Genomic DNA, 25,085 nt, shown 5'->3' on the forward strand with positions numbered 1-25,085 from the left:
ATGATACTGAACTTTAGGACCTACATCTGAAGTTATAATACTGACAATCTGGTTCAGTAGTTCAGCTTGCCTGATAATAATAATAATAATCCTTGCATTTGATATCGCGCTTTTCACGTCTTTTCGACGTCTCAAAGCGCTTCACAGAATAGACTGTACAGTGAATTGACCGTATATTTGTGGGCAAATGAAGGTTTGGGGATTGCACGGCAATCACTTTTTCCGAGCAAACAAATGTATCACAAGGAATTCACATTAAACATTCGCCTCATGGCTTGCTATGAGCAGATGACCACCTCGCTTCCCAACAAAAACAGTGAACGAACGTGCAGTGAGACACTGATATAATAAAGCGCTACAAAAATGCAACTTCTTTCATATATAGCACAAAGAAAACAAATAATAAATGAGTCCTGTGGTTTAGGGTTTTAATGTAGGGTTCAGTCAATTCGAAAGTGTCAGTCAACCTGGGTTCGATTCCTGGGCGGGTCGAAACCTCAGGCTAGTTGCCTTACTTGGTTTACTTAGCAGTAATTAGAAACCCGGTTATTAGTCGATTGGCGGATTGCTTTCCGGTGGTAACAATTGCTACCCCCAAAATAAATTGTGGTCACTCAATCCACGACTGTTTGTGGGACACTGCTCTGCACCAATTGGCTGCCATATTTCGCCTACAAAATACACACAGTAGCACCACTTTCACAATATATCCTGAAGCACTTTGATTCGTCTCGATGACGCGATAAGGTGCCATAATCATGCGCAAGGATTAGAATTTTCGAATAACAAATAATACTTGCATTTGATACAGCGTGTTATCACATCATCAAGACGTCTCAAAGCGCTTCACAGGATATACTGTAAAGCGGTGTGACTGTGAATATAGTGGCAGCCAATTCGAAAGTGTCAGTCAATTTGCGCACAGCAATTTCCCACAAACAGGCTTGGAGTTTTAGGAATGGATAGCGGACAGACAACCTGTCCAACTTTCAAATGGTGAATGAGGAGGCAGCAAAAGATAAACAGCTCAGTCCTTATAGCTATAAGCTTAAGACACGTTGTAAATCTCTTTCCAATTGACAGTAAGGCTCTCTCGCTACTGCCACTTGCTGTTTCTACACTTGGGTTAACAACTGCTTTTCTGTCCCAATAACAGGTTTCCTATTGCAAGTCTAAACGTTTTTCAATACGAAGAACATTTAGACTTGCAATAAGAAACCTGGGATTGTGCCTGAATGTAACAAGGGTTCAGTTGACAAGATTTTAATGCTTTTACACAGAACTCGCTGTTCAATATTCACCCAAAAAATGTTTTGGAACAGGAAAATTACAAGAACAATTTGCATTTATATAGTGCCCTTCACACGGGGCAGCATCTCGGAGTGCTTAAAACAACATTTGGCCCCAAAACCCATTTCATTTTGAAAATCAGAGAACCACGAAACATCCCACACACAAAAAAAAACACATCCATTGTGTAATGTGCCTGTGTCCATTAGCAGCTTCTCACTGGAGTTAGCTGCTCATCATCATTTCCCTGATTATTACTCATACCTTTTTATATCCCAGTAACCATCTGTGTGAGAATATTTCATAAGAGCATAAGAATTGCGTCTCGGAGCGCTTAACAGTGTCGGAGCCTGACGCTGAGCCTGGGAGAGGGAGTAGGTGACCGTAAGCACGGTTGAAGAGGAAGGTCTTCAGTCGTGATCTAAGAGAGGGGAAGGAGGATGGAGGGACTGGAGGAGAGAGTTCCAAAGCTTCAGGGTGTAGTGGCTGAAAGTGCGTCCGCCGATGGTGGAGCAGAGGTGAACAGGGACAATCACAAACTGCGAGTAAAACTATTTTTGTGCTACTGATGATACGAAGTGACTGTAGGAAATGAAACTGAAAACAATCCCAATAATATTGTGACATTACCTTTATTGAAAGCAAGTTTTGTTTTATCTCTGTAAATAACATTGTGATATATTACTTCACTCACTCTAGTTTCAAACAATTAACAGTACACTGCACTTGTAGCTTTGCTGGTGTTAGTACAACACGACTTTGCTCGAAGGTTACGAAGAATGGTCCAGCCTTTATCAGAAGAAAAAACAAATTCGAAAGAAACACAATGAGCACATCGATCTCTTCTACCTAATAAGCACCACCAAGGAATCACTACGAAACCACACAGATGGCAGCTAGTGTAAGTAAGAATTTACATTAAAATCGGGATCAGTGGTCAACCAGAGAATATGTACATTTAAACTGTAGCGGAGTATATATATATATATATTGCTGTTAAATGTTCAAAGCTCCAACAGATGAACGATCAAGATTCACAACTCCTCCACCCTCTCCCCTCCCTCCACATTTTTACTATCCCTCCGAACACTGTTTACTGGGGGTAATACTTTACAGAGAGGAAAAAAAAGATTTCGGGGATCTCATTTTCATTTTTCTTTTTAAACCCGTCGTGGGAAAACAAATGACGATGATCGCTTGCACTTGACATTTGAAGGCGGCAAAGCATTGTTGGATATTGCTTGCGTTATACGGACTGTCACTCAGGAGGACTCGATAACACTGCAGAGCAAATTGACGCTTACTTACAATACTGCCACGATAACTAACGGACATCGCAACACGACCACGCAGTTCACAGCCACATAATATAATAGAGCGAAACAGACAACACGTTTCGGAATATAAGCCACTTCATGTATTATTAATTCACAGTGTGTAAAAGGTGGTGTGTCCTTGAAGTCTTTATCTCCATTAGATCTCTCTGTTACATACTCATTATATGATATTGCTTCCCTTCCACCCCCACCCCCCGCCCCCCCCAAACCTCCCTCCTTCCTTCCCCTTTAACAGAAACAGTGCTTTGTTTATTAGGATTACACGGAACACGATGGTAAAGACGGATGCTTGCACGTCTCTACGGGCTGCGATGGAGAGATCGTCGCCTTCTGTTGTAATAGTGTCGGAGCATGTGCTGCCTTGAGAAGTTCATCATGTAGTTCTGCTTCCGTGTCCTGCAATGCAATGGGACTCGGTAAAGCAACAAGAGATTTTCGGCAATAATAATGCAGGGAAACCCTGCTATCGTGTGGGGTGGATGGTCGAGCGATATACTAATAATCCCTTGTGTTTGATACAGCGCCTCATCACGTCTTCGAGACGTCTCAAAGCTCTTCACAGAATATACTGTCAAGTGAATTCACTGTATATTCATCGTTCCAGCAAACCCACCCAACCGTCTTCCCAACACACTGTCAACTGTTACTATAGGAGTGGCCTGGTGGACTAACAATAGTCTTTTCAGTCCTATGCATTTTAAAGTAAAGGGACTGTTGCCGTACGTTTACACGATTTGCAGTAACAACATCCCACAAACAACCATGAGGTGAATGGTCGAATGATTGTCACCAGTTGTTGAGTGATTGTCACTGTGTTGTGACCGATCTAGCTGCACTCAGTCACTCACCGCTCTGAGTGTGTGAGTGAGTCGCGGCTAGATTGCCGACATCACTGAGAGACGTGAAGGAAAGCTTCGGGCCAAAAGTATATCCCTTTTGGACTACATTGGGTCAAAAGGAATCCTCTGCTACTTACAGGACCACCTCGACATGATCCAGAGCCCACTGATCCCGGCCGGTACCATTGTGGCGAGCCTGCCACCACCGCAGCTGCACTCCTTTAACTCGCGCCTCTCTGCAATGACAAGTTACAATACGATTTACAATGCAATACAATGAACCTCACATAAGTCGTATCAGTTGGGACCGTACAGTTAATATGGCTTATGCAAAGTATGAGTTATGTCAAACCTGCATAGAATATAAATTCTTGAACTCTTGATTTAGGCGATTATACAGATCAGACGTCTACGAGTTTTGTATTGCACAATACAATATATATTTGTATAGAGCTGTTCACATCGGGAGGATATCTCAAGCTATTGAAATTATTGGTGTGGTTGTGGCTGCTCTGGGACTGGGCCTGGGCTCCATGAGCCACATAGCATAGCAGCTGAGAAGACTGGTGCGAGTGGCGGGGTCATAAGCTGTAAAATGATGATGTACATGTTTAGATCTTCACTGGAACAGTGACCAGGGAAGCGGAGACTGGTTCTCGCAATTCTCTTCTGTGGAGGTTGCAGCAACACCGCAAGTTTAGGAGAAACTTCTTCACGCAGTGGGTGGTGACAACATGGAACTCACTGCCAGAAACTGTGATTGAAGCAAACAGCAATAAAGTAGGTAAGAGAAAACCTGACGTCTACATGAGGGAGAAGGGAATAGAAGGGTATAGGTCAGGGGAATAGGAGGGGTGGCTTTGTGTAGAGTTAAAAACACCAGCACGGACTAGTTGGGCGGAACGGCCTGTTTCTGTGCTGTATCATTCTATGTAACGCTATGTAATTGTCAATTAGCTTTCACATTGGCTGTTTTTGAAGATTTAGGAAAGGCGGTCTCTGTTGCAGCTCTTTTTATTCCCCCTCCTTCAACTCCCTTTTCCCTTCCAGTAGAGATATGATCCCATCAATGCTGGGTAGCTTGCCAGAGTTCTGTTCTTTTTGTGCGTGATGCTGGATATCTGGAGACAGTTCAATACATTCCAGCAGGGAATCAAAAGCTTTCCTACGGGAACGACTTGACATTTTCCAGAACTGTAAAACAACTAGTGGAGTTGATACCATGAACTCTCGGTCGCTGCAGGCTGAATGGGGTAGGTTTCCCTCAGAGTGCAGTGCTGATTCTCCAACACCAGCTGGTGCCAGCGCTCTTTTATCTTACTCTCCAATCCACAACTGTCTGATCAAACGATACTGTTCATCCAAAATGGACCAGGATGAATTTTACATTTAATACCCAGAGATTTCCAGATTATTTTTTCTTAGCATTGCAATAATCCATAAACCGTAACATAAAATACTTTTTTTTTGATCAGCTGGGTGCCCGATACACGCGGAAACCCATCAGCATCTTTAAGCGTATCCTTTAAGAGTCTGACAGAGGTTTCAGTGTGTCATAACATACTAATGATATTATTAAATAAATAGCTCCATCCTGCTAATAATGCATCAGTTTCTCTTCATCTCTAGAGTCTGTCTGGACTAGAGTTGCATGCAGACAAGAGGCACAAAGTCTGTTTTTTTGCCCCTTGTGCTTCCGAACTTCTCTTAAATGTTAGCATGTGATCAAAAGAATTGAATCATAGACGTTTACAGGGCAGAAGGAGGTCATTTGACCCCCGAGCCTACACTAACTTCCAGAGCAAGCTGTTTTCTCATTCCCACTGCCCTGCTCTCTCCCCACAACCCCTTCAAGCCTTTATCCCTCATAGACCTGTCTACCTTTCTCTTGAATCCTCTTTTGAAGAGGTGACTGCGAGGGTTGATGAGGAAAATGCGATGGACGTTATTTACATGGATTTCAAATAGGTTTTTGACACAGTACCGCATAAGAGATTAATAAAAAAATTAGAGGCCCACAGTATTAAGGGGACAGTGGCAGTTTGGATTAAGAACTGGCTGAGTGACAGAAAGCAGAAGGTGGTGGTTAATGGGTGTTTCTCGAAATGGAAGGAGGTGTGCAGCGGTGTCCCCCAGGGATCGGTATTGGGACCACTGCTCTTTCTAATGTAAATTAATGATCTGGACGTGGGCATAGAGAGCACTATTTCCAAATTTGCAGATGACACAAAGTTAGGTAGGGTAGTAAATAGTGAGGAGGACTGTAACCAACTGCAAGCAGACATACACAGATTGGTGGAATGGGCTGACATGTGGCAGATGGATTTCAATGTGGATAAGTGTGAGGTGATACACTTAGGTAGGAAAAATGATAGGAGGCAACATAGATTTGGTAGCTCAATCTTAAGAGGGGTAAACGTACAGAGAGATCTGGGTGTTCAAGTAAGTGAATCATTAAAGGTAGCGGGGCAGGTAGATAAGGCAGTAAAAAAGGCATTTGGTGTACTGAGCTTTATTAGTAGGGGCATAGAGTATAAGAGTAGGGGTTATGGTTAATCTATACAAAACACTGGTTAGGCCTCAAGTGGAGTACTGCGTCCAGTTCTGGGCACCTTATTTCAGGAAGGACATTAAGGCACTGGAAAGGGTGCAGAGGACATTCACGAGAATGATACCAGGAATGGGGAACCATAGCTATGAGGACAGGCTGGAGAAGTTAGGACTTTTCCCATTAGAGCAGAGAAGGTTACGCGTGGACCTGATAGAGGTCTTCAAGATCATGAAAGATTTCGACAGGCGAGATAAGCAAAAGCTGTTTCCGCTGGTAGGTGTGTCTATGACCCACAGTCACAGTCTTAAGATATCTACCAAAAGAAGCAGAGGGGAGGTTAGAAGAATTTTTTTCACTCAGCGAGTTGTCCGAATTTGGAACGATCTGCCTGAAAGGGTAGTGAAGTTCGATTCGATAACAGCTTTTAAGAGAGAACTGGACAGGTATCTGGGGAAGATGGGTTTGCAGGATTATGGGGAGAAAGCTGGTGATTGGGGTTAGTGAAAGTGACTTGCTCTGTCAAAGAGCCAGCACAGACTCGATGGGCCGAATGGCCTCCTTCTGTGCCGTAACATTCTATGAATCTATGAATCCCACAATGGATTCTGCTTCTATCACCTTACTTAGCTGGACATCCAGAGATTGCCTCTGGCTCCTCAACCAAGTGCCAATGAAGGCGGACATCAGAGCCACGGCTGATCCTGTCCTTAACCAATATCCTCACAGGTGTACCACCCAGCGGGGTGAGGAGAGATGGTGAGGTGATGCACAAAACAACCTTCAAGAGGGTGCAATTGGGTCTTTCACCAATAGTCCAGTGTAATTCAGTAGTAAGTCCACTGTAATTCCCCCCGTACCTCTGTCTCCCCGTTCCCTCTCCCCCGGCTCCCCCCCCCTTCTGGCTCAGTGTCAGACTCTGCCACTGTCAAGCGCTCTGGGACGCTACCCCACATGAAGGGCTCTATATAAAAGCAAGTCATTGTTCTTGCTACAATAATGCTGCATTTTCAAAGCGAGTGGCAGTGGTGTGTAGTCTTCAAAGAGATGGATGCCCAGTCAAGTAAGGTGGTAGAGGCAGAATCCATTGTGGGTTTCAAGAGCCCAATAGGCAGAGACATAAAAGTTAAGAGGCTTGATGAGGTGTAGGGAGAGGGCAAGCAAGTGGGAGTGAGAAAACAGCTTGCTCTGAGAGTCAGTGTAGGCTTGGGGGGGTCAAATGACTTCTTCTGCCCTGTAAGGGTCGAGGATTCTATGCTTTTGATTACATGGCATAATTTAAGAGAAGTTGAGAAGTTAGTTACTTACAGTGGTATATTATAAGATATCCTCTGGGCGCGGATGAAATCCTTTGGCAGGTGGTGAGCAATAACATGCCACGTGATCCCACCGTTCATGCTGTACTGTAGCAGAACAGCTTTGTCTGTGATGTTGGGATCAGTCAGGTCAGTGTTGCAGCTCGCAGTCTGTGACGTGCTGCCAATCTGCAGCACAAACATGATTTTGCTGTGGGATTGAAAACAAAGGAGAAAGTACTGTGTTAAATGATTGCCTACAAAAGCTACACTTGATTCCTGCAATCATCTACCAATGTGTTTTGCAGATAATTGCATCTGGCGCTATAGGCCATTTATAACAACAATTATCCTTGCATTTGATATAGCTCCTTATCAGAATATAATGTAATGTGAATTGACTGTATCTTTTGTTGGCGAAATGTGGCAGCCAATTGCGCACAGCGGTGTCCCACAAACAGTCATGGATTCTCGCTTGCGAGGAGAGTGCTCCAACCAATATGCTACAGGACTCCACTCCATTTATCAAATGCAAGGACTTTTTTTACAAAAACTACTTATTGAAGAAACTGAAGATCCAGACCACGTCAGATTGTAAAATAGTTTATCTCCAGACTGAGGTGTCCATACAGGTTCCGTACAGACCCAAAACTCTCAAGCTATTTCCACATCCAAATCCAACCAGCTCACGAGGTGGGCAGTCTCTCCAACCAGTATATTTGAAAAAGCCAATACTTCAATTCAGCATTCCAAGGGTATCTTATATTACACGTCCCTGTGAGTCACACGTGTACACATTTCCTCCAAAAAATATTGTTACTCAATTTGTTTGTGGGACATTGCCATGGGCAATTGGCTGACTTGTTATTTTCTTTTATTGCTTTCTCAACGATATTGAAATCAAATGCAATGATTGCTATTATTATTATTATTGTTCTGCTTGAAGCTCACAAAGTCTTCGATCACCCGATGCATTTCAGACGTTCACTGGAAAGCTCAAAGCTCATGCTTTGTACCCTTTAGGATCATGTTGTAGGTCAGTGGGACCTACGTTGTCTTTAAACCAAGTTTAAACTCCACGACCCCCGATATCCTGACAGCCTGCCTGTCTGACATCGAGTCCTGGACGAGAGACAACTTTCTTCAGCTCAACGTGCGCAAAACTGAGGCCATCCTGATTGGCTCGCGTCAGCGCCTCCGCACCTCAGGCGCTGCCAACATCGGCATCCAAGGCTGCACTCTCCACCTCTCAAAGCCAGATCTTCCTCTTCGACCGTGCCCAAGGTTACCTGTCCCCCCCCCCAGCTCGGCCTCGTGCTCCACCACTGTCAAGCGCACTGGGACGCTGTCCTGGGTGAGCGGTGTTGTGTAAATGCAAGTTGTTGTTGTTGTGTCCTGAAGGGAACATACCTGGCCCTGGTCAGATCCAGAGCTCTGGTGGCTGCCTGCCTGGTCTGGCATCCATTGAAGTACAGGGAGTCCCCATGGGCATAGGGCACCAGCTGCCCACATCCACTGCCAACCAGCCCTCCTTGGATCATCTGCCAGTTCAGCTCCGTAACACGAGTAGATTCAAAGTTGTCTTTGATGTAACTGGGCAGGTCACTGACTGGATTAGCACAGTCGTCTCCTGCGGGTGAAAGAAAGGTAAATCAGCTTCAGGACAAATTGTACAAGAATCCCTTTATTTGAGTACCTTATGCATTTAAAAAAAATTGGCGGTATTTCTTATCTTATTTCCTAATTAAGAAATCGGAGTGGTGGAAGCTCATTACTGGTGAGAAGACCACACCAAAGATAATTAAGTTGCAGCTGCATCCCATGAGCGCAAATCACAAGCTTCCCAAAAGTTAAGAAATTTGTTAAGAAAAACCACAAAATTGATTCCAATATGACTGTGATCCTCGGGCGAGTCCACCACAAACATTAACCTTTCAGTGAGAACATCAGCTCACAGCAACTGTGCGGAACTCACTCGATTCCTCATCTCTAAACATCCATTTGCTTCAGGCTAAAAATAACAAAAACCACATCGACTGGCTCCCGATTCCAACAACAACAAATTACGTTTGATTTGTGCCTTTCACGTCGGGTAGGACGTCCCAAGACGCTGAATTGTAAAACAACAGATGTGCTGAGTGGTGCTCGGGGCAGTGAAATTATCTCAGCATTGTAATGAAGCTTTGAAACTGTTTAGAGTTTTTCTTTTCACTAACCCCCTGCCCCCCGCCTCTCCACTTGCTAATTTCCTCCTCTGCCCAAAATAAGAGACTTGTTTTTTCCCTTCTCTCAGTATTATGGTCATAGCCATCCTCTGATATCAGCTATCCTCTGTTACCACCCATACTGGTGTGCAGAACTCCGAAATCAGTGTCAGCTCTGTAGGCACCACCGCCCAACCCCTTCTTAAGTGCTCCGAGACCCCATGTGAAGGATGCCAACATAGATGCAAGTTGTTGTTGTTGATGCCCAGTGCCAATGTGACGAGAGCAGGAAATATAAGTCAGGCTTCCAGCTTCACATAATTCATTGCTGGAAACTACATCGCTTCTCTTTGTGCAGCAATAATAATAATCCTTGCATTTGATATAGCACCTTATCACGTCTTCAAGACGTCTCAAAACGCTTCACAGAATATACTGTAAAGTGGAGTGACCGTGTATGTTGTGAGCGAAACACAGCAGCCGATCGCGCACAGCAGCGTCCCACAAACAAACAGTATAAATAAAACAACGTCCTGACAGTATGGCTGTTGGCACTGGCTCACATGAGTTGTTGAGCCTGAGAGTACGACAGAGGCCAATCTACATGGCATTGATGGAAGTGGCTTTAAACACCATTGAAGTTATCTCTGTCCATATAATCAGTTCATCTCTGCCACATTGTCAGGCCCAACGACTCCCTTGTGCGTGAGACTCATTGTTTAAAGCACAGATATTAATAGGGATCACTTTTTTTGGGGGCGGGGAGCCGGGTGTCCAACCATCACCGTGCTTAAGAGTATCCAAACCAAGCTGAGAATTCCACGCATCCCACCTACACGTGGAAATCCCAGAGAAAGATTGTTGGACCGGAATGCGCACTCTCTCCCTGGAGGGATGCATCTCGCTGACCTAATCCAAGAAAGTATTAGGCGCAGGTTGGCAAGAGCCAAGGCTTGGGGGTGGGGGGGTCTCCAGATTGTGTGTTGGGGTAACTGGGGTAGAGGGTTCACACTACGGAATACTAACCACGGAATCACAGAACGCAATCAGAGCCACAAGCGTTTTGACTTGGACGGCTGAGAAAGGGTTTTGATCACAAACGTATCAGTTTTTAATAAAACAAGAGCCCGACAGCTGGTACCTTGATAGCCTTCATCACATATACAGACGGTTCCAGTCCTACAGTACCCATGTCCGCTGCAGAGCCTGGAGCAGGGCTCCCCGATGTAGACGTTGTCAATAGCCCAGCTCTGCTTCTCTGTCGTTCCCTCTTTCTGAATCCAGCGGAACTGAGTGGCGCTGAAAATACAAAGGTCTGTTTGAGCGTCTCGGCTCTAAACCTTTAAACTCAGCACAGCTCTGAACCTAAAACACTCCAGCAACTATCGGCACAGACATTCGGAGATTATGTCACACTAGTATTGGGGGGAGGGGAGAAGGGAGATGAGGAGGAATGGACAAAAGGAGGGATTTCCCCACAGACGGAGAGAATTCTTGGTAATAATCATAATAGTAAACCTTGCATTTGGTATAGTGCCTTATCGCATCGTTGAGACATCTCAAAGCGCTTCGCAGAATACACTGCAAAGTGGAGTGACTGTATCTTGTGGGCGAAACATCTGTTAATTAATTCTGTTAAATGAATTCTCTTCTGTGAGCTTCACCACCCATTCCCTTGTGACATACACCAGACCCTTTGGTGAAAGGATGTCCCTCACCTACAAGCACTGATGATAAAAAAAATTACAATCCAGGGCTGTACCTGGATGCGATGTAGTCAGACAGCTGGATGGTGACCCTGCTCCAGGAAGAGCTGTTGACAGAACTGTAGATACTGGCCTCGTGGAACTGGAATGGGGAACAGCCAACATTGTTGCTTGTCGAAGGCAGGCACTCTGTCTGGACGAGTGACCAGGAATCTTTTCTGCAGGGACAAAGAGAGCACTTCAGTGATGTGGGATCACCTCCACAACAACAACAGCTTGCATTTACATAGTGCCCTCCACGCTGGGCGGCATCTCAGAGCCCTTAACAATGGCGGAGCCCGAGGCCGAGCCACGGGGGAGGGGGAAGGTGACCGTAGGCGCGGTCAAAGCGGAAGGTCTTCAAGCGTGACCTGAAGATGGGGAAGGAGGGAGTGAGGAGAAGGGGTTGAGGGAGGGAGTTCCAGAGTTTCGGGGTGTAGTGGCTGAAGTCACGGCCGCTGATGGTGGAGCGGAGGATTCGGGTGACACGGAGGAGGCCAGACCCAGTAGAGCGAAGACAGCGGGTACTGCTGTGGGAGAGAGGAGGTTAGAGAGATGGGGGGTGCCAAGGAATGGAAGTTGAGATTGCACCTTTCACATCGGGAGGATGTCCAAAGGTGCTGGACCTTGGTTGTGATTTTCACATTTTCCCGACGTGAAAGGCACTAATATAAATGCAATTTGTTGTTGTTGTTATTGATTTTAAAGCTTGAATGATAAAAATGAATGTCCTGAATAGATATGTCCTACAAGGGGCACCACAGGGGCATCCATCCTGTCACGGGCTACTGGGAATGCAATGATAAAACATGTTGTGGTCACACAACTTTCCATTGGGTCTCTCACTCACCTGCCATCCTTACTGTACTGCAATGACACTGGCTGGAGTTCACCGCAAGAACCGACTTCGCAGCCAACCACAATCTGAAAGCAAACGACACACAGGGTGAACTCCGGGAAAAGTCCATGTCACAAGTGACGACAGCAGCGAGTGAAGCTCGCCCTAGCGAACGTGACAATTCCAGCAATGCTATGTTTGAAACTTGTTGATTTAGCTTCAGTTTAAAGCAGTGTTTCACAGCAGTTTAAAGCTATTTCATTTATTCCGCTGTAATAAATCCCAAATATCACTGAATATTTAGTTGACGCTCAGGCAGTTACAGAATTGGTGGATTGGTTTTAATGCCGCGTGAAAGGATGTAGCACCGTAGATAGAAGGCGATTACCAGGCTGGTAAAAGGCAGACGAGACGGACCTTGGTCTTTTTTCGTACAGAGATTCCTATTATCCTACGTTCCTAGGGAAGCTGGCGTTGACTCCGCATTGTAAGCCAGGAAGGATTTGTGATCAGTTGAATTTTGGGCATTGTTCGCGTGTCTGAACCTTTCCCGTGCATTTCAGTTCTGGACGCTCTGTTCAGCTCTGTTTTGGTGAGCGAGTGGCAACCACAACAGTCATTTTCTGTGAAAATGCACACATTGGGAAAGTGCTCCACTGGGGTCTTTTGATGGAAAACTTATCTTGTGTTTCAGCATTCACCATCTGCAGTCACCATCTGACCTTGTCCACTCTTTTACTGATGGTTTCTCCCTCTCTACATTCATTAGCTTCCTTCAAAAGAGCTACCTGCTCTGAGCTGCTCAGAACCTTCACTCGCCTTCACAGTACGATGAGTCACCAAACCCTTCATCTTCATGATCTTCAACAGGGCAATGTAATCCTCGTATCTTTCGATTCCTCAAAGGCACATTTTCTTCATGGATTGTGAAGCTAACCAGTGGTCCTATCTCTTACCTCCTTATCTTTTTCTTTCCCCGGATATTCTTGGCCTTACAGATCACCAAAGCTGATTCTTCTCTTGCCTCTGATTTCCCAATTCTCTCTCCGCCACAACATTTCATGCCTTTCTACATTTTATCAACGCTTACATGGTCACTTCCTCCTTTGATCCTCCAAATATAATTCCCTCAATAATTTCTCCCTCCATGCATTATCACGGTTGAAATCACATTCTCTCCTGCGTTAACCCATTCTTTTACACAGTGCCACAAATACGCCTAGGATCCCTTACTTTGCTCAGGCTTGCTGTTCTCCTGTAATCTACTGTAATCTAAAGATCTGTGGAACGCTACTCTGCTGAGTTGTTGTTGTTATTTATGGGCATTCAAAGTTCAGCCATGGCGTTGACTAACCATTGCTTCTTATTTGCTCTCATTCCTTTTTTAAACCTTGATATGTACCGCTCTGTGGCCTTTACCCATTACCAATGAAATAAGAAAGCAGCCAAATTGTAACTCAAATGCTGGGCAGATATGTTGATATCATAATAATAATAATCCCTCCAAAACAAAAAAAAAAAATTGGTCATTTTCAATCCACGACTGTTTGTGGGACACTGCTGTGCGCAATTAACTGCCGTGTTTCGCCCAAAAGTATACGGTCAATTCACCTTACAGCATATTCTGTGAAGCGCTTTGAGACATCTAGAAGACGTGAAAAGTGCTATATCAAATGCAAGGATTATTATTATTATTATTAATAATCCTTGCATTTGATATAGCGCCTTATCACGATTGTGAGACGTCTCAAAGCGCTTCACAGAATATACTCTAAAGTGAATTGACTGTATATTTTTTGGCCAAAATTCGGCAGCCAATTGTGCACAGTAATGTCCCACAAACAGTGGTGGATTCAGTAACCAAATTCTTCTTTTTTTTTTAAAAGGGATTATTACCACCAGAAAGCGATCTGCCAATCGACTAACAACCAGGTTCCTCCAATTAAATCAAAGTAGAGAAGTATCTGCATATGCGGGGATGTGATGTATGCCACTGTAAGAAGCAATTCTAAAGTTCTAAAGAGGAGCTGTTTAGCAGAATAAAAAGGGCGTAATCCACCTCTGTGGCTTTAATTGCCGAGCTCGGTTTAATGCTCTGAGTCTCAGCATAAATCTTTTGCAAGAAATATTAAAGATGCTTAACAGACAGAAGACTTACTCTGAACTGCAGGATATATCCGGGTGCTACAATAAGCTCCCGTGATTCCAGGAAATTGTACGTCTCATCCTTCTTCTTATTAGGCCAGTAGAGATGAAAGGAGGGATTACCACAGAAACCTGCAGTGCGCACTGCGTTGGGGTAGAAGGTCCAGTTTTCATCATGGTTTACACCTTCTGTAGGGAGAGGAAGAAAGATGTGAAATTCACAAAGCAGTGTAAGAATAAAACTCATCAGACTTGCTGTTCAACAGTTTTATAGAACACATCAACGAGCAACAGATCAGAATCACATAGTTTGGGAGCATTTTAATGCATTGGTTTAATCACATATCTAACTATTGTTACTCGTTCACAGTGCACTATTTGTGCCTCCCAGCCTGAGACTGTCAGTGTTAGAATAGTAGTAAATAATAATAATCCTTGCATTTGATATGGCGCCTGATCAGGTCAAGTCTCAAAGCGCTTCACAGAATATACTGTAAAGTAAATTGACTGTATATTTCATAGGCAAAACGCGGCAGCCAATTGCGCACAGCAGCGTCCCACAAACAGCCGTGGATTGCGTGAGCAAATTATTATTTTTCGTTTTAAAGGAATTATTACCCCTTGAAAGTGATCCGCAAATCGACTAACAACCGGGTTCCTACTTACTGTTAGGTAAACAGAGGCTTGCGGAGTAAGGAAACTTTTCTAAGGTTTCGTCCTGCCGAGGAATCTAACCCGGGTCCTCTCACCAATACTCTGCAGGACTCCATAATAATAATTATTATTATTCACTCGCTCACAGTGCATTATTTGTGCCTCCCACCTCGAGCTGGTCAGTGTTATGGAGTATTCGAGTGTTTCCACCTTACCGTCATCGAATGAGTCCATCAGTTGGCTGGGGTTGATCTCTGAGCCTCCGATAAGGACGTTATCCAGTGCCCACTGAGCACGCTCTGCACTCGACACTGCCTGACCGTTCAGTATGAGGAAGGGCTGCCACCAGCGGAGTCTAGTCGTGTTACTGTGAGCGTTCTCCGGGAGGAGCACGTAATCTTGGCGGACGGAGATATATTTCTGGTAATCCATTTCATGCAGGAGGTGCCAGGTGATTCCTGCCGTACATCACAGAACACACATCAATGAGCACCACCACCACTTCTCATCTCATCAACGACAACTACAAATTACTTTTGTAAAGTGCCTTTCACGTCGGGAGGACGTCCCCAGGCTCTGGACCGTCAGGGATTTGGACCCAAGCTGGGGGTTGAGATAAGGAGGAGTGGAGGGCAGGGAATGTAAGGGTAGGAGGGTGACCGAGGGCACAGTCAAAGAGTAGGGTCTTGAGTCGGGCCTTGAAGGAGGCGAGGGAGAGAACGAGGTGAAGGGACTGTGGGATGGAGTTCAAAAGGATGGGGGCAGAGAAAAATATAAGATCACAAGAGACATTCTGGTGAAGAAGGCCAATTTGATCTCATCATTCCAGAATAGCCATTCTATAGACTTCCCATTAAAGCATCAATGTACTTGTTAAATGTGCCCAATGTCCGAGCATCAACCATCCTTCCAGGCAATGTGTACCAGTTGTATACATTCCCTCTGTGTAAAAAATATAAACTGTGCTTTTGGTCATCTTTTCCCTCCCTGTCAAGTACTTAGGGGAATCCTCCCAACACTATATTTCTTGTGTCTGACTTAAATTTGTTCTTCACAACAGAGGAATATTCCATTTTAGAGTGAAAACAGTCTGCCTGTCATCAGTAGCACCGAGGATAGACTTATCTTAAGGACATGAGCCGAGTGTCATTACAATCTGTTATGGACGACGTACATCAACATTCAACAGCACATGGTGTAGGATGTCTCAGTGCATGAGTATGTAAGACAAAACATAACTTGGAATTTTATAGCACTTAATTATGCCAAATACCGTGTATGAAATGTCCTGAAGTGTGACTAAAATTACCAGCCACTTGTTTTCATCTCAATATCCAGATTCTGCTCTTACCAACTGTATAGCTTGACTTGCATTAAAAATATCCCACATTTCTTGAAAATAAATAAAAGCCTCCATCACCTCCATCAGTAGAGAAGTCCAGTAAAACGCCCTCCTTCCTGCAGGTTGGCCGGTGACATGTCGTCATGTTGTTTTCACTGCCTATCCTTGCCCAGTATTGCACAAACCTAAAGGAGCAAAGGGGCAGCATCAATCCGGATGTTCAAACTCATAAAGAAATCAGCAGACCACAAGTGCATTACAACACACAGGTAGCAATATTTTCAAGGAGAAGGCTTTCCATATCTTTATTACAAACAATGTTTGATATAGCGCCTCATCACGTCTACGGAACAACGACGACAACAAAATTACATTTGTATAGCGCCTTTCATGTCGGGAGGACGTCCTAAGGTACTGGACAGTCAGTGTTTCAGAGACGAACTGGGGGTCGAGATCAGGGAGGGTGGAGGGCGGGGGGAAGGAGGGGTACTCAAAAGCATAGTCGAAGAGGAGGGACTTGAGATGGGTCTTGAAGGAGGCAAGGGAGGGGGTGGGGTAGGGGGACTGTGGGATGGAGCTTCAGAGGGTGGGGGCAGAGTGGCAGAAGGCTTGCCCACCAATGGTGGGGTGGGTGAGGCGGGGGGCATGAAGCAGGGGGCGTGAAGCAGGCCGGAGCTCGCTGAGCAGAGGCATCTGAGAGCGCTTCACAGAATACACTGTGAAGTGAATTGACTGTGTATTTTCTGGGCGAAACGTAAAGGAATTTGTGTATTTTTTTTACATTCGACTTAAGGTTGACCACTTTATACACCTGCGTGAAATAATAATCTTTGCATTTTTAATAAAATAATAATAATCCTTGCATTTGATATAGAGTTTTTCACATCTTCTAGACGTCTCAAAGTGCTTCACAGAATATACTGTAAAATGAATTGACTGTATATTTGGGGACGAAACGCGGCAGCCAATTGCGCACAGCAGCGTCCACAAACGGTTGTGGATTGAAGTGACCAATTTATTGTTGCTTTTTTTTCTTGAGGGATTATTATCAGGCGTATGCAGTAAGGAAAATTACCTAAGGTTTCACCCTGCCGGGAATCGAACCCAGGTCTCTCACTTGCGAGGCGAGTGCTCTAACCAATGAGCTACAGGACTCCATTTAATAGGGAAGCCCATAATATGATATTAAAATTAACAATTATAATGTAATGCTTACATTTATCAACAATTAATTGATTATTTTTCCTAATAATGCATTAATTTATTCATACAGTGTGAATAATTATGAATAACAAAATTTGTAATGCATGTAAGGAATAAATGATTTGTTTAAATGAATCATCATTATTATAAATGAATTAATTAGGCATAACAGATTACTATTTAAATAATTACACCACTTTGAAATGTACACTCCCATAGTAGTTTGCAAAGTGGGGACTAATTTGCAGCATTTCTTAAGAAATACCGTTAATTAGACCCCAATAAGTTACTTCGAGAGGTCCTCCTTGGAATCTGCCCCTGACCGCTCTATACTCTATCTAATCAATGGCTTGTTATATTCCAGTTTCCAAATCAATCTGTGTGAGACAAAACTCTCTGTAGAAGCAACTCTCCAGGACTCACTTTGTACCCCTGAGATCCAGGTCTGCAGTTATTGCCTGCCTCATGCCAGCCCCGCTGAAATACAGGGGCAGGTCTTCTACCAGGAGTCCGCAGTCTGTACAGGGGCTCCCACCTTCCAGGGACATCCACACATTTGTCTTCAGATCATCAGTCTCAAAACGCTCCTTCAGTGAAGTCTGCAACACACGAGCAATTAGAACCGTAGAAACTCAAACAGTACGTGTTGGCTCTCTGAACAAGCTGTCCATTTAACCCCGTTCGCCCGCCTTTCCCCCATTTGTAAGGAAACTCTGTATCTATTATTAATTATTGATGAAATTTGGATGTTAAACAATTTGTTTCCTTTATTATAATTCAACAGTCAATGATTATACAAAGAGCATTGAACCCACTATCGCATGGTATGGTAGCAACCGGGTTTTAGAGAATAAAGTATCGGTCAGTTACCTGTCCCTGGAAGAGCAGCAGGTAAAGAGACTAATCAAATAACGCGTACCCACTTTGTGTTTAATGCTCATTTGTTTAAATTGCTGATGGTACCTTGAGAGAGTGGCTCAGGTAGCAGTTTGGGCCTGTGAAACCGGGGTCACAGAAACACTGTCTGTTCAGGCAGTCTCCGTGCCCTCTGCAGTTGTCTGGGCAGGCGGGTCCTACGTAGAAGTTATCGATCCCCCACTGCGTGTCCGAGTACTTCTGATACAGGCGGAACCTGGCAGCACTGCAACAAAACAGCACAGGTCAGTGTGAACCACACAAGGAATCGCGTGGGTCAGAGTGAGTCCAACCTCAGCACGGCTACTTTCATCCACATCAAAATGGTGTGCACAGAAAAGAATCGAGGACAACCCCAATTTTGACCCAAGGAAAAGTGGGGAAAAGTCCTGTCTTCTTTCTTTCAAACTTGTACACAAACATGGACACGTGTGTATATACACACACACACATACTCACACACACACACATACAGCCGGTCACACACACACACACACAAAACAGACACACGTATATCTTATGATAGGGATGCTTACACACATGCACGTGTGTACAGGAGTGCACACACATACACACATGGCCACATGCATCCATACAGGGATTCTCTGTGTAGAACCAGCCCAGCTTCAAGCCAGGAAAATCAATGCGATGTATCGTGGAGGAAAATTTACAGTATTCCTTAACCCGTTCCTTACCAATCAATTCCTTCTGTTACTTAACAGAAAAATAGGTTGACTTAGGGAAACCCCTAAGCTAGAACTCCTAATACCCAGATTCTGGCTTTGACCAGATCTTTGACCTTCCATGAAGCGTTCCTTGTGTCAATTAAGAAACAGCGCATATTTTGCCTTTATAAATTCAGAAAACCTCCGCTGTCTAGGATTGAACGTATTTTTTTTGGGGGGGGGTGGTCAGACGGGTGTCTGCCACATGCAGGAACCCATCACCGTGCTTAAGAGTATCCAGACCAAGCTGAGAATTCCATGCATCCCACACCTACGCGTGGAAATCCCAGAGATAGGTTGTTGGAGTGGAATGCGCACTCTCTCCCTGGAGGGATGCATCCTGCTTACCTAATTCCGGAAGGTATTAGGTGCAGGTTGGCAAGAGTCAAGGCTTGGGGGACACCAGAGAGCGTGCGTTGGGTGTAACTGCTGGAGTCTAACCAGCTAAAACCACATGGCTTGTGCTTGTATCAAACAATGAATATCTGGAGCAGCTGCATTTCACTGCACGGCTCCTGGCCACTCACTTGCCCATCAGGTTTTCCTGCAGTGGGTATATAACTCTTTTCCACCCCTTGGCAGGGAAGAAGGCGGAGGGTTGTGAGTTGGTGCTGGAGCACTGGGGGTCAGCGGGCAGACACTGGGACACCAGGTAGCGCCATGTCACTCCAAAATCCACGGAATACTGAATGTGAACTTGATTCTGAACCAGCTTCTCTGTACTTCTGCAGCCTACGGAAATCTGGAAGAGAATACAGATCAGGTGAGTGCAAGGGTGCATGCTCCGTGTATTAAATCGTTCATCATCATCCTTGCGTTTAATGTAGAACTTTATCACGTTGTTGAGATGTCTCAAAGTGCTTCACAAGATTCACTGTAAAATGGACTGACAGCTTTGTGAGCGAAACCGGCAGCCAATTGTGCACAGCAGTGTCCCACAAACAGCTACGGAACGAGTGACCAATTTTATTTGGGGGATTGTTGGCCAGGACACTGGGAGAGAGAAAAGCCCTTTATCTTTTCAAATAGCGGCACGAGATCTTTAATGTCCACCTGAACAGGGAAATGGAAATCTTTAAAGGAGGGAAAAGAGTGGAAAAAGGGAAGAGGAAAAGGGGGAAGGAGGAAAGGGGAGAAAGAGAAAGATTGGAAAGGGGGATGAGTCAACCCAGGACATGCCTGGGTAACTTCCATGAACCAGAAATGTGTGACACTTGCCCCACAGACACTCTGCTCCGCAAGCAAATGGAACAAAATGTTTACGCATGGGAGAAATGCAATTCAGGTTACCAGCAGGATGGTCTATTTAGGTCTCGTAGCAGTTATTAGCAATTCCCTATGGTGAACATGCGTTTTCACTCGCATTTGAGGTAAATAAATAAGTAAATAGCAGAACTCACTGGGAATAAAGCACTTGAGATGAATAATGACAGTGTGCGGAGAGGCTGTGTGGCTGATGCGCTTATGGATCTAATGGCGCAGAGCACAGATGTGTGTACAGGTGGAGTGGGGCTCCATGTTTGGAAGATCTAGAGCGCCCGTCAACGGTTAAGCAAATCAATATGGCCAACATCACCGCACTGCACATGCGGAGTGCTTCTAAAAACATAATCCTGTCATTTAATATAGTGTCTTTCACATTGTAAGGACATTCAAAGAGCTTCACAGGATACACTGTAAAGTGCGGTGATTGCGTATTTTGTGGATGAATGGCGCAGACAATTTGCACACAGCAATATCTTACAAACAGCCATGAAGTAATTGATCAATTTTTCACAATACAATTTTACATTTTTATAGCATCTTTCAGGTCGGGAGGATGTCCAAGACCCTTAACAATACTGGCTTGTGTCCCGAGCTGGGGGCGAGAGGTGAGCGGATAGGGGAGGGGAGAGGAAAGATGACTGAAAGTGCAGTCAAAGAAACTGAGGGATTGTTGACCAGGACACGCGAGAAAAACTTCCTCCTCTTTTCAAATAGTGCCAAGGGATATTCAATGTCCACAGGAATAGGCAGATGGGACCTCAGTGTAATGTCTTACTCAAAGGACGGCACTACCGACAATGCCGTGCTCTCCCAGTAGGTCAGCCTAGACACTGAGTTCAAAGTCGTGACATAAAGCAGCAAATGGAAGAGTCATCGATGATTCAATGATGGGTTATTTTCACTCAGAACAACAGGGTTGAGATGCAACGTAAAGCTTTACCTTGAACTGCATAATCCAGCCTTCGCTGGGCGTCAGGTCGTAGGTGGTTGCATGGACTTCCCTGCCATCCTGACTGCCGCAGACCATAACTGCATCCTGTGAGTCGCAGAACCTTTCCACCAGGCAGTCGTCGTGGAACATCCATTGCTCGTTCACCTCGTAAACTGTAGGTTTGTCGGCATTTGCCATCAGTTTGGAAGGTACAGTGACAAGCCGTACTGCACCGTCAAGAACTCCGTCACAACAGCTTGTCGTGAGGACGCTCAGCCCGGTAACTTGGCGGCAACAAGCAGCGGGTTGTGTTTTTTTTTTTACGAAATAAATAATAATCCTTGCATTCGATGCAGCGCCTTATCGCCTCTTCGAGACGTCTCAAAGCGCTTCACCAGAATAGACGGTAAAGTGAAGTGACTGTGTGCTTTGTGGGCGAAACGCGTCGGGGTGGTGACGGGTTTCCGTAAATGTCGGTCAGACACTCAGTTAACCGAAAAAAAAAGAGAAGATAAATGACGATTTGACTCGCTGTGTGGTTTCCTGCCCAGGAGCCATGACACTTTGGAGATGTCGGTGTGTTGAGGGGAGGAGGGAAAGGGAGGGGAGGGGAGGAGGGCGTCACTTACCCATGGGTTCCTCCTCAAACATGAAGGCGACCCTGCCCATGGGGCCACTGTCTGAGGGGCTGCGATCGTGCAGTGGGATGGGCACAGGGCTGAACGTATCCAACATGAAGGTCCTCTCGCTGGCCGAGCCGGCGATCAGCACGTTGTCCAGAGCCCAGTCTCCCTGCTCGTGGCCGTAGTGCTTCAGCTGCCGCCAACGGAACCGAGTGCCGAGTGTCCTCGCCTCCGGAGGCAGGAGAATACTCACGAAGCTGCGAACGAATCACAGGGAGAGGAGGCAACTCACACCGCAAATAATAACAATAACAATAATAATAATAATCCTTGCACATGATACAGCGCCTCATCACGTCGTTAAGACGTCTCAAAGCGCTTCGCGGGATATACTGTAAAATGAATTGACTGTATATTTTGTGGGCGAAACGCGGCAGTCGATTGCGCACAGCAGCGTCCCGCAAACAGCCATGGATTGAGTGACCAAGTTATTATCATTTTTATTAATTAATTAACCAATTATTGGAGGAATTATTGAATATATCGACTAAAAAAAACGGTTCTACTTACTGCTAGGTAAGCCTGGGGCGTGTGGAGTAAGGAAACTTGCCTAAGGTTTCGTCCTGACCGGGAATTGAACCCCAGTCCTCTCGCTTGCACCCTCTGCACCTTTGTGTCGTTATGACAAATCAGCGGCACGTTTTCAGTCGCTGGGAACGAACACAGGGACTAAAACCGGCGTTTTGCTCACCTAGGTTTGTTGTACTGGTTGTAGAAGATTTCCATTAAGAGGTTCCACGTGATGCCCCCGTTGACTGAATAGTCCAGGAAGACACCCTGGTCACGGTTACCAGGGAGAACCAAACAGCCATACATGAAGTAAAATTGGATGAACTCAGCGTTCGTCAGGTTCAGGTCCACAGTAATCAACTGCCGACTGCACCCCTGAAACAAGCGCACAGTAGCGTCATGAAACAAGCGCACAATTCTATAGCAGCTGAACGTCACATACTCTCAGGAAACACAGACAAAAGGAAAAGAGGACGGATAAAGACAATGGGCCGGTCCCATACTTGAAGAATACCATGTCGGGCTGCACATTATTCTCTCCATCGCCAAAAAATCTCCCGTTCCCCCCCCCCGCCCCCCACCCCGCTCCATTATTTTGATAGCCATGGACGCATAACATGGAGAGTCCGGAATATCAAACCGGAGGCTTCGGTAAAGTTAGCAGGTCAGATGCAGGCTCGCTCGCTCGCGACTCACTCACACGCTCGCGACTCACTCGCTCACTCACTCACTCACCCCGCTGAAATGGAGAGCCAGCCCTGAGGCCACAGACCCACACACGGTGCTCAGTTTTCCCCCGTTGACTGTCAGCCAGTTGCTGCTGGAGGGGGCTTTGTTGAAGTTGTCTTTCAGCCGCACGGGAAGAGCTGACTTGGGTTCATCGCAGTACAGCCCGCTCCAGGGCTCGTCACAGCTGTGGTCAACGGGAAAGCCCATCAGACACTGAGGCATCATCCCTGGGGATGTAGCTTCCTGCGCGCCAACACAGCACCCACAACAGGTCAGAAGGTTGTGGGTTCAAGCCCCCACATTCGGACTTTGAGCTCATATAGTCAAAGGTGACACACCAACGCACTCCAAAGCAACAGCTTCCTGATGAAAATAAACCTTTCCTTTTTGTTGTTAGAGCCCTTGGTGCAAGTTTATTTTATAGGAACGCAGGAACAGGAGGAGGCCATTCAGCCTCTTGAGCCTGTTCCACCATTCTATTACACCATGGCTGATCTATAACTCAACTCCAATTAAATTTTTTGTTTTTTTAAAACTTTTCAATAAAGTTTTCTGGGCGCGACCCACACCCTCGTACAGTCGCCCACCACAATGTGATAAAGATACCCTACCGACCCTCTTACTTACATGCAAGAGCCTTGTGAGCATCTGCCATGCCCGGTGCACATGTCCACACAGCTGTCGCCTATGTAGACGTTGTCTAAAGCCCATGTCTGCTGCTTCTCAAATGGCGCCTGCTGATACCATCGGAAACGGGTCACCAGGGACCTGCCGGGGACACAAAGACACCTACCGTAACATCTCCTCGTCCACATTCACAAACACCCCCAGCCCAGCCCACCTTTGAAGTTTCCCCCCATATTTCTCTCCTTAAACTGAAGGCATGTGTGGGTGCAAATCCTTGACTGTCCAACGCATTAGGACATCCTCCCCATGTGAAAGGCGCTAGGCACGTGTAATTTATTGTTGTTATTTGTTGTTGTTGTTGAACTTTGCTGGTACGTTTTCATGGACATCATTTAGGGTAGTGGTGTGTGTGTGTGTGTGGGGGTGGGGTTACGGGGTGGGGTTAGATGGCTGGATGATATGTAGGGTGCATGGGTGGGGGTGCAGGTCACATGTGAGGTGCGTGGGTCAGGTGTATGGGGCCTGGGTGATATTTCTCACCATTGGCAATCAGGCCTTCAGACTCTCTGCCCCCACCCTTTGGAATTCCATCCCGCAGTCCCTTTGCCTCGCTCTCTGCCTCGCCTCTTTCAAGGCACATCTCAAGACCCTCCTCTACGACTACGCTTTCGGCCACCCTCCCACCGCTACCTTCCCTGCCCTCCCTCTGGGTCACGTGTGGAGGAGCACCTGGGGTCCGGTCTCCTACCTGGTATAAGGAGGTAGTGGCAGTGTGATCCTGGACCACTTGTTGAAGGTATCTGATACCAGGATCCTCTGCAGATGGTATTTGTTACATTCCACGTTGCTGGGTAGACAATCCTTCAGCAGAGGATGCCAGCTCAGGCCCAAGTCCACCGAATACTGCAGCTCCACGGCTGAATAAACAGAAGACATTGCAAGGTAACATTCGTGGCTGTTCGATAATTTGGTCACTCGATCCAGGACTGTTTGTGGGACGCTGCCGTGCGCAATTGGCTGCCGCGTTTCACTCGCAAAACACACAGTCAATTCACTTTGCGGTATATTCCATGAAGCTCTTTGAGACGTCTCGAAGACATAATAAGCTGCTATATATCAAACGCAAGGTTTACTATTATTAATATTATTATAATTTAATCCTGAAGTTAATTATCATGGCAATTTGCTGTGTTTGGAGGCAGAATGGAAGGACTTGAGGCTCAATCGCAAGCTATGGTGGTTTAGCTGCTTAGACTCCA

At 45.6% G+C, this 25,085-nt stretch overlaps 1 protein-coding gene across 1 annotated transcript in view; it reads right to left on the reverse strand.

Moving 5' to 3' along the window:
* Positions 1-2,832: 2,832 nt before the first annotated feature.
* Positions 2,833-25,085, reverse strand: part of reln (reelin) — a 178,251-nt gene continuing 155,998 nt past the window's right edge. The window contains exons 47-65 of the mRNA XM_007890885.2: positions 24,575-24,743; positions 23,827-23,967; positions 23,206-23,383; positions 22,652-22,845; positions 21,907-22,157; positions 21,287-21,450; positions 19,608-19,822; positions 18,404-18,581; positions 17,864-18,039; positions 16,316-16,422; positions 15,111-15,353; positions 14,255-14,430; positions 12,109-12,182; positions 11,276-11,437; positions 10,655-10,812; positions 8,720-8,939; positions 7,323-7,520; positions 3,604-3,702; positions 2,833-3,023 (exon numbers count right to left, since the gene is read on the reverse strand). Of these exons, the coding sequence (XP_007889076.2) occupies positions 2,927-3,023; positions 3,604-3,702; positions 7,323-7,520; positions 8,720-8,939; positions 10,655-10,812; positions 11,276-11,437; positions 12,109-12,182; positions 14,255-14,430; positions 15,111-15,353; positions 16,316-16,422; positions 17,864-18,039; positions 18,404-18,581; positions 19,608-19,822; positions 21,287-21,450; positions 21,907-22,157; positions 22,652-22,845; positions 23,206-23,383; positions 23,827-23,967; positions 24,575-24,743 (3,200 nt within the window). The 3' untranslated portion in view covers positions 2,833-2,926. The remainder of the gene's footprint in view (positions 3,024-3,603; positions 3,703-7,322; positions 7,521-8,719; positions 8,940-10,654; positions 10,813-11,275; positions 11,438-12,108; positions 12,183-14,254; positions 14,431-15,110; positions 15,354-16,315; positions 16,423-17,863; positions 18,040-18,403; positions 18,582-19,607; positions 19,823-21,286; positions 21,451-21,906; positions 22,158-22,651; positions 22,846-23,205; positions 23,384-23,826; positions 23,968-24,574; positions 24,744-25,085) is intronic.

This window comes from Callorhinchus milii, unplaced genomic scaffold (assembly GCF_018977255.1).
Source record: "Callorhinchus milii isolate IMCB2004 unplaced genomic scaffold, IMCB_Cmil_1.0 Scaffold5, whole genome shotgun sequence".
NCBI classification, from domain to species: Eukaryota; Metazoa; Chordata; class Chondrichthyes; order Chimaeriformes; family Callorhinchidae; genus Callorhinchus; species Callorhinchus milii.